At 33.8% G+C, this 9,851-nt stretch overlaps 1 protein-coding gene across 1 annotated transcript; it reads left to right on the plus strand.

Moving 5' to 3' along the window:
- The first annotated feature begins 9,374 nt into the window (after window positions 1-9,374).
- On the plus strand, window positions 9,375-9,812 carry LOC135797959 (uncharacterized). The gene has a single exon (XM_065310580.1). It carries the CDS (start codon window positions 9,375-9,377, stop codon window positions 9,810-9,812), a length of 438 nt encoding a protein of 145 aa, XP_065166652.1.
- The last annotated feature ends 39 nt before the right edge of the window (window positions 9,813-9,851 follow it).

Below are 9,851 nucleotides of genomic sequence, written 5' to 3' on the forward strand. Positions count from 1 at the left end.
TGCGACTGGCGCGGTTGGGTACCATCGCCGCATCACGGTGCAAGAAGCGACCTCAGCCACCACTAGACTTCTTTTGCGGTCCATCACCATCACCATTAATTAATTTAAAAAATTTTCAATATTGGAATATATTTTGAATAAATTTAATTGTATTTTCTTTTTTATTTAATTTTTAGTTTAATAATCATTTTTAGGTGATGGATAGGTCAGACATTTACTGATTAACTCGTTATTGTCTTCATCAATCAATCAATCAATCAATCAATCAACTAATCTCACTATTAAAATAATCTGCACGTATATTCAGTTTAAAAATATTTAAAAAAAACTAAATACTTCAAAATTAATAGTATACTAAGTAACAAGTAACTAAACAGGAGTTTAGCAAGCTCCACCCCGTGACTAAAGTACTTTAGTCATGGCCGTGTATAAAATACCACTTTTTGTGTCTCAAAACCGTGGAAAATCAATCATTTTAATGATAAAAATGAAAAAATATTATAAAAAATCTAAAAACAACAAAAGTTAACCTATTTTTAAATATTTTACGTTAAAAAATATAATATAAGCACTATTTATTTATTATCTTAATAAAAATATATGTAACTATTTAATTAACTAATGTTTTGTAACATTTTGTTGTGTTTTTAATTTTGATTCATTAGTAAACCGACTCAAAAGGTCATAAAAATTAAAGACTTACTAAGAAATTAATTAATTAATAATTATAATATGCATTACTTTGTGCATTCATTAATTATACCAAAACTGTAGCTCCTACTGTTTATTTAAGTAAAGTATTGTTTCATATTTATTTTTTATCGAATTATGAAAAATAACCTTCACGAATTTCTCGCTAATATTTCCAATCTTCGACACAATGATATTTATTTCATTTTATATATGAGTATATACGAATTTAAAAACTTATAATTGCGTTTTTATTATTATCTCGCATGAATCGCGTATTATGAGTGTTTCGCTGCGTTTCGATCCGAACAATTTATTATGTTTTATTGTGCGCGATTCACATTCATTCTCATTCACGATTCGCATACGCGGCATTTCATTTTGCAACTATTTCGCGGCTCTCAGCCACCTCAGCTGTTGGCAGGCTGCGCTTTCGTAACGCGTTCAAATTGGCTGTTTGTGTGTTTTGAGACTGGAAAAAATCCCACATCATCAAGCTTCACACAAAATTTAGAAAATTTATGAGTAAGTTTAGAGGACTTGCATCTTGTAGTTAAACTTAAATATAAACAAATTTAATCTTTTCAGATTTATGATAAATTTGGTATTAACCAGAATAAATATTGATATATTTCAGTTTATAAATAAAAAATTTAATTCTTCAGTTAATATTCTCACACTTATCTTGCGTGCTACAATTGCATCAACTAATTATGTGATTTTATGTGATAATAATACCCCGGAATTGAACTTTATTTATTTATGCAGTGCTTTCACATTCTTACTTCCAATATTCAAATAAAAAAATAAATAAAAATATTAATATAAACCCATATTAGTCGTGCTGCGCATGCGCGAGTTTAAATTTTCCGACTTTAAAGTGTATTTGGTTGCGAATGAATAGCTAAAAGAGAAACCCCGCTTGTTCGACCTCAAACAGTTCAAGTTTTTCCCTGAACACACCAACATTACGCAATACACAATGGCGGTAGATTATCGCATCGTTCTTTCGGTCATTTTCTGATCGACCTCGCCCCATATTTTCACGTATCCACATACATCAAACAATATTTAATATTTTCGTTTCGCATTTTTGCATACAATACGGTTTACACATTTTCCATGCGCACGAACACGCCGTGGGCAATAAAATGCGCGAGCTACACGCACAGATTACGAAATACGCGCCAAGGCCTCTTCGAAAGTCAAACAATACAAACATTTAATGGGCCAATAAGTCACATGAAATAATAAATCCAATTCAAATACTTTTAATTGTATAATCACGCTATGCAACCACATATACACTGTGGTACAAAATGCACAATATATTTATTACTAGCTGTTGCCCGCGACTTCGTTCCGGCAGTGTTTAATAAAAATGTAATTCGTTTTTACTCTCTTGTTCTAGACATACTCGTAGTAAGAGTCAATTCTATCAATAAGATTAGCAATTTTAATTTAAAGAAATTATGCATATAAACTTTTGTTAATAATGCACTTCAGCGCGCCATCTCGAATTCAACTATTTAACTATAACTATGATTGAATCTCAATGTCAAATTTTATTCTATAGAAAAGAGCTGTTTTGAGGATTTTCCCAGCAATTATTCTAATTTTTCTCACCTTTTAAACCTTCCCTAGACCTCCACGAATAATTCAAGACCAAGATAAGATAAATCCGTTCAGCCGTTCTCGAGTTTTAGCGAGACTAACGAACAGCAATTCATATATATATATATATATATTAAAATAAAAAGGAAAACGTAAAAAATACCCAAGATAAATACGCGTGAACGTGAATGATGGATAAGATAATAACAAAACAATTTAATTCCTTGATGCATTTATGAAGAAAACAAGCCGATCATATTGCAATCATTCATCTGCGCAATTGATTTTTCTTATAATAAATGGAAGTGCACGACATTTATACTCGCGCAAGGATATCTCAAATTAATATTAATGTCGTGACATTGAAATTAAGTTACACGCATGTTGTTATTATTGGCATTCGGGGAATACTCATCAAACTTTTTCTTTTGTCCATTAAGTCGTTTCGTGGCTGGTTTCGTTTGGACGTCATCAAGGGAACAATTACATTACTACGTCGACGCAGTGGTACTATCATCGGTAATATCAGTAATATCCATTATGAGTTTATCTTTATGGGGCATCAATTGGAAAATTATTCGCCCACGCCTTTCATTTAATGCATGCGTTTAAATTTATTGTTTAAATTGGCGTAAAAAGTTAATATTCGATAAAGATTGATGTTGGGATTAATTTGTCGCGTAATTATTGTTTATAATCTTTGCAGAATGTAAAATTAATTATAGGCAACACAACCTACGTGATTCACTGTTTAATTAATTTATGTCTTTATTGAAGTACACGTCAAGCTTTGTAAACTCATTATAGTTTAATAAACTTTACTTAAATCAGAGAAAACTTTCTGTGGGCAAAAATCAGAGCAGAATTTTTTGTTTTAATTTTGTTTCAGTCGAAAAACAGGGTTAAACTATTTTTTTACATATTTTTCTTCGGAAAACAGTGTCGTATAACTCCAGAAATTATTTCTGGTTAAAAATCAGGGTGAAACTATTTTAAAAATGTTTTTCAATAAATATTTTGGCTTTTTATTCGACCGAAAATGAATTTATTTTAAAAAATGTTGAGATTTTGTATGTTTGGTTGCCAATAGTGAATCTTAAACTCAGAATTTAAATCACGATTTAAATTTAAAGTTACAGTAGCAATAAATAAATTTAAACAATAGCATACTTGCATTAGTAATGCTCCGAGTATTTATATTTTCGTTATCAGTAGAAAAACAAGCACAATACAAAACAAGGGCAAGTTTTCAACGGTTTTTCCTGCAACTGTAATAACAAAACGCAATCATTACTTTTCCGTTCGCTTTGAAGCTTGAATTTCACATTTGCAATTCAATTTAAGCCGGCTTTTTCTAAGCTTCTATAACTTGCAAATAAAACACGACTTCTCCATCGGAATAATTTAATAATTAAATGCGCTTTGAGTGTTTTCACACATTTTTCAAACTAAAACATAAATATTTACACAATTTTGATTGTTCTCGACTGGAAATACATTCGTAAATTCCTAAAAATATACGATTATATTGATTTGAGCTTTTATTACGCTTTTAATGATTCGAAACTTCTAAACTCTTTTAGTTTTCAGAAAAACCGTATGCAAACAGATTGTTTAGCTTTCAGTTTCTGTATATCCATTCTTTACCACGGAACAATAAATATTTAAGACGCAGTCGAATCGATATTTCATTCGGTTCAAAAGTTACATCAGCCGCGAAATAAAATCGATAGCACACATGTGAGAGCCAACCGAAAAAGTCCAATCTGAACCAAATTGCTGGTTCAGTCGGTCAGCCGAATCAGTTAAAACAAACAAACAAAAAATCGCCAGGTATCCTCTCTCAATTAGTTTCATTGTGTGCCAGACAAAATCGAAACAGACAAAAACAATAAATCTAATTACCAGGATAGTAGAAGCGTAGAATTCGTGTTAATTATGCATGAATCTTACCGCCGTGTGTGTGTTCTACGTGATTCATATTAAACATAATAAAACAAAACACGCTTTTCGGAAATATGTGATTGTGGGCTTGCGGATTATTTTATAATCTAGTTTATTGCTGGGGGCCGCAATGTGTGAATTTTAACGTTTTGGGAATTGGGTTGGAGATGAAGTGAATCAGTTTTGGAATGTGATTGTTTATACAAAAACATTTTAAATGGAAGCAGCAGAAAAATATGTCAAAAGTCAAGTTCATAAATATCTCAAGCAATAAATCAGATGGAAAGCTTTTAAATTATTTCAATAAAATGCTTTTAAAGCAAAAAAAACATTCATTTTTCTATTTCCACCTTTAAAGTGTTAGTTTTTCCATGGTTTTGATGTACAAAAAGAGACAATTTACTCACCGGTGGCTAAAGGTCGTGACTAAAGTACTTTTATGAACAAATTTCAAAGATTTAAAATAAAAAAAAGTTGAAAATCCAAAACTCAACGTAAAAATAGAAAAAAATTGCGTAAATCACGTGGCTAAACATTATTAAACACTTGATGGATTAAACACTCGTGACTAAAACTCCGTTTAGCCACTAGATGCTTAATATCAACTAATTAAAGCAAAAAACATGCATTTAACAAAGTATTACATATTTAACTAGTAAAATGCTTTTAAAGCAAAAAAACATTCATTTTTCCACTTCCACCTTTAAAACGACAGTTTTTCCACGATTTTGTGACACAAAAAGAGACAATTTACTCACGGATGGCTAAAGGTCGTGACTAAAGTACTTTTACGCACGAATTTCAAAGATTTAATCTAAAAAAAGTTCAAAATTCAAAACTCAACGTGAAATAGAAAGAAAAAATGCGTAAGTCACGTGACTAAACATTATTATACACTCGATTGATTAAACACTCGTGACTAAAACTCCCATTTAGTCACTACATGCTTAATATCAACTAATTAAAGCAAAAAACATGTATTTAACAAAGTAGTACATATTTAACTAGTAACTTGTCATTCCTTATCAGAAGTTATTTTGTTTTCCGTTAGTTTGTTATTTTGTGACACATTACAATCCTGATTGTCTGAAGTTTTCGCATAAATATAACAAACTTCGATTTATGAATCTCGCACGACATCCGCCCATTGAAATCCAACAACACCTTCAAGGATTTCTTTTATCCCGCGTGTATTCTTTTATCCACCCACATTGAGGTGGATACGTGGTACCGCTTAATTTGTTCCGAAACTATCAGCGAAACATCATCAATCAGCCGCAATGAATAGTTTCAATCAACTCGCACATAGCGCGCGATTAATTTATTTATTCCAGCCGGCGTGCCATCATATTTCGGCGCACAATGCGCGCGGAAAATCGATACGGCCGGGGTATTTCGGATGAGAATGCATGCACCCCTCGGCGGCCGTGAGGGAAATTGTTCGAGTCACAATTTCGAATAGAAAAAAAAACGAGAGAAGCGCAAGCAAAGAGTTGGGAAAAGGCTTGTTGAGAGTACTGACTCACTGGAGGCGACGGAAGCCGACCCTTATGTAAACTCCACTTTGCTGTGCAAATCTCAAGCATGAAGATATACAGGGTGTATGCGAAAATGCAAAAAATATGAAATATCACCTATTTTACTCTAAAAAACCAAAATAAATTAAAAAATTATTTTTTGTTTGAAAATATTTTGATTTTAATATTTTTGAAAGTGGTTTAATTGATATTTGATTATGAAAACATCCATTGGAAGATTTAGGCGAAGCATTGTCGCTGGGAATTTATATTTCACATTGTGACCGCGCGCTTGGAATCTTGCCAAGGTTAAGGACGAAAGAAGCTCGCAGCTCGAACCAGGAAAGCGCGCAAAGCTCTCCGAACTGAAACTGAAAAGGGGGGCACTGGGTGAACCACCCCCGGGTTTTACCCTTAGTCTCATCCTCGTTTTCATTGCGTCTGCAAATGTAAAATGCTACGCTTTTCAACCGAAAAAAAGCAAAAAACATCTGGAAAGTCTACGAAAATTAAATATTAAATCTGCATATATTTTTGCAAATTATTTCTACTTATTTAAACTAAAAAAAAAATACTAAAATCTTATTGGTTCAAATAAAAAGTGATATTGTAACATTTTGCGGTTTTTTTCTTCACTTTTTCTTTTTTTTTACTTTTCCTGTTGCTTCTAATATTAATAATTATTACAACAAACAATTTGTGTGTTTGTAGTAAAAATTAACATTTCGTTAACAATTTTGCGCAGTAAATGTAAATTCGCCACGAGCGAAACCACGAACACGAAACACACGAACGTGAATACATTTAAGTATTTATAACGTTTACAACATGAGCACGAGCTGGAAATTCGGCGCAATTGGAATCGAAAGCAGTGAAATGTCATACAACTTATCAATTATCACCGTATCAATAATTTATGCACTGTTTATGTGCCCGCTGTGAGTGATAACAGTTAAATCGCTTTGTTTTTGACCCAAATGGCAACCAAATGAAACAATTTCAACACCTTGATTACACCGACAATTAAAACGCATCGAATTAGAATCATTATGAGCCTATTTGTTGAGCTAAGTATGCATAATGACATAATGTGTATAAACTTGAGACAACATTGAATTATAAATTATTTGCTGCGCGTCCTTACGTACATCCGAGCAGTCGCCGCGTGCGAGTCGTAAAAAAGCGCACGTCGCCGTTCAATTTTTAAGTTTCGTAGCGATTGAAGCACCCACCAGTAGCAGGTTTTTGATTCGATAATCACGTCGAGATAAACAAACTCCGCTCGGCTCCGGAACACAATGCATCATAATCTGTGTCGGTGTGCGTGCGACTTCGTTTACCGTTCTGGCCGAATGTGTTGTAAACTCAGAGTTTAAAGCGTTAAAATGCGTTCAGTTAAACTCTAAGAGAAGGTAATTTCCAGTGGCGTAGCAAACATTTTCAAATAATAAGAAATCCATTGAAATAGTTTATGAGGTGATGAAGAATGTAGATGATTATTTTATCATTTTATTTATTTTTTATGATATTTTTTAAAGAATTCAAAATAAGTGAATTTATTTTGAATTTTGGTTTGGTAGAAATATTGCTACGCCACTGGTGATTGTATTACACTTCTAGGTATTTCAATTACACCGTTATACTTTATGTGGGCATTGTTAATCTCGTAAATGAATTGAGAATTTTTATATTTTACTTTGGAATGTGAAATTAGTTCAATATTGTATTGCAAAACTATTTGTTTATTTTAACAAAGAAATAAAATATACTATTTTAACTATCAAGTGGTTAAACGAGTGTTTTTGTCACGAGATTGATTAACAGCAAACGTAGGAAGCATTTAATCAATCAAAAGTTCCACCCTGTGACTAAAACCCATTACTAAAGTACTTTACTCACAGCTTTCGCCGTCCGTGTTTAAATAACCACTTTTTGACTCTCAAAACCGTAAAAAATTAAAAAATAATTTGTTTATTTACGGAAAGAAATAAAAATATTAATAATGGTCTGTAAGTGACGTCAAATGAATAAAAATTATTGATATTTTGACTTGCGATTGTTTTTTAAGCAATATTGGCAACCTTAAACATTAAACGAATATTGAACTGTTTATTCCCGTCCACAAAAAATAAAACAAAATAAAAAAAAACATGAGTATTTCTTATTTTTTGAAATAAATTGTTTCATTGAGTGATGAAAAATGAAAAATATGTACATTAAAAGTACATATTTGATTAAAACATATACTAGTCTAGACATTACATAATTTCCAATTATTGCATTAGCCAAATGTGAATTTTAGATATTTGGCAATTTAACAATTACTTTATGTCAACGAGTTTCAACGAGTAATGCTTAATGTGTAATGTGTTTCTTTAGAAATTTGCCTCACACAAGAACTGGTAGCGGTGGCCTTGGTCACACATTTTCCAAACAAAAATGTTGCAATGCAATAAAATTAACGTTCAGCTCGAAATGTTTGCAGTTTGTACGCTGGAAAAGCATTAAATTTATCGTTCATTAGCTGAACCACGCGCAAGCCACCGAAAATATGCGGCTGCCATTTTGGATCTGCAGTATGTGACGAATGCGAAACGCGAGTAAAACGATTGTGCTTTATCGTCGAACGTTTTAACTGCTCCGAATGTATATTACTAGATAAAAAAAATACAACAAATTTAAATGAACCTTTTGATTATTTAAACGAAAACAAAAATAATACGCACAACGCCCACCAGACACGAAGTACTAGTACCAGTACTAAAATTATATTTTTTATTTTTTATCTCATAATAACGATTTTCTAACGTTTTTTGTTGAGTGTTGCCAGGCGGGTTTGCAACTTGAATTTTTTGCACTTGTAAATTTGGGGACCGGGTTATAACGAGTTCCCGAGTACCAACCGCTCCCCTTTTGACGTACAAACAATATGCAAATATGAATGCAGGAACACAAACACACGAATCTGTTCAAATCGCGATATCTGCATGTCGCAGACTGTAGATTAGTAGGTTGATGCAAAATTTACATTGCAATTCGTCATAATTTACAGAGAGCTTACACAAGTGACAAAGTTATACTAATAAAGCTCAAAAATGGGGAATCACACGAAAAAATAATTTTTTTATGATTTTACTTATTTTGAAGTAAAAATTGATTTTTTTTGCTTCTTTTTCTTGCTGCTTCTTGGTACTTTTGGTACTTTAACCCTAATCAGATGTAAATTCGCTGTGAAATGATTTAATTCAAACCCAGCATCGCACAGCCCAGCCAACCGTCAATTTGTGTGTACTGGAGTGGCTTCGCGAGAGTGGAAATTTTCCTCCTCGGATTCTCGTCTGGCACAATCCGCGCGCGCGATCCATACAAACCGCTTCCGCCGCGTCGGCTTGTCTCTCTCCAGGTGCGCAGCGACCACGTCGCCGTCGCGTCCACATCCAGCGCATTCCGCCTTCCACCGCATATAGCTGCCGGCCGCGCTCGCATTCACAACTCCGCCGCAAACTAAAGTGATCGTTACAATCAGTTTAAACCTACGAACAGTGCTAAACAACCAATCAATTTAAACCAAATAAAAATAAAATAAAAAATAAAATAAAAATGCGTGCAATGTATTCGTTTGCGTTTATCTTCGCCTTGTTGGTGGCTGCGTGCGCCCAAGACAGCACAACGGAAACGCCTAATTCCGCAAGCGTTGATGGTAGTAGCACAGCCGCGACCACCGACAAGATGCAAAACGATGACCCAGCGGCGGCATCACCCTCCGGAGCTGATACAAGCGCAGCGCCCGCAGCTTCCGATGCTACCACCACCGCTGGACCGCCGATTATCCACACATCGGTAACAGATGCCGTTCCTGATGAGGGCAGCAAGACACCAGCGGCGGATACCACCAAATCTGAAACAACCAACGCCACCACAAAAGCAACCGGTTCGAATACGACGGCTGCACCCGGAAACAAAGATAATAGCGCCGCCGGCATACACTCCAGTATCGCGTGTCTGCTTATCAGCGTGCTGCCCGCATTCTTCTTGTACCAAAGTTAATCAGTACGCTCGAAATTCGATTTTAAATCAAGTGATAAC

Source organism: Atheta coriaria, unplaced genomic scaffold (assembly GCF_025399875.1).
Source record: "Atheta coriaria isolate IRGN ID8LTWV9N9 unplaced genomic scaffold, Caltech_Dcor_3.1 hic_scaffold_9_pilon, whole genome shotgun sequence".
NCBI lineage: Eukaryota > Metazoa > Arthropoda > Insecta > Coleoptera > Staphylinidae > Dalotia > Dalotia coriaria.

Coding starts and splice junctions, on each gene's coding strand:
- LOC135797959 (XM_065310580.1), top strand. CDS start 9,375: ATGTATTCGTTTGCGTTTATCTTCGCCTTGTTGGTGGCTGCGTGCGCC.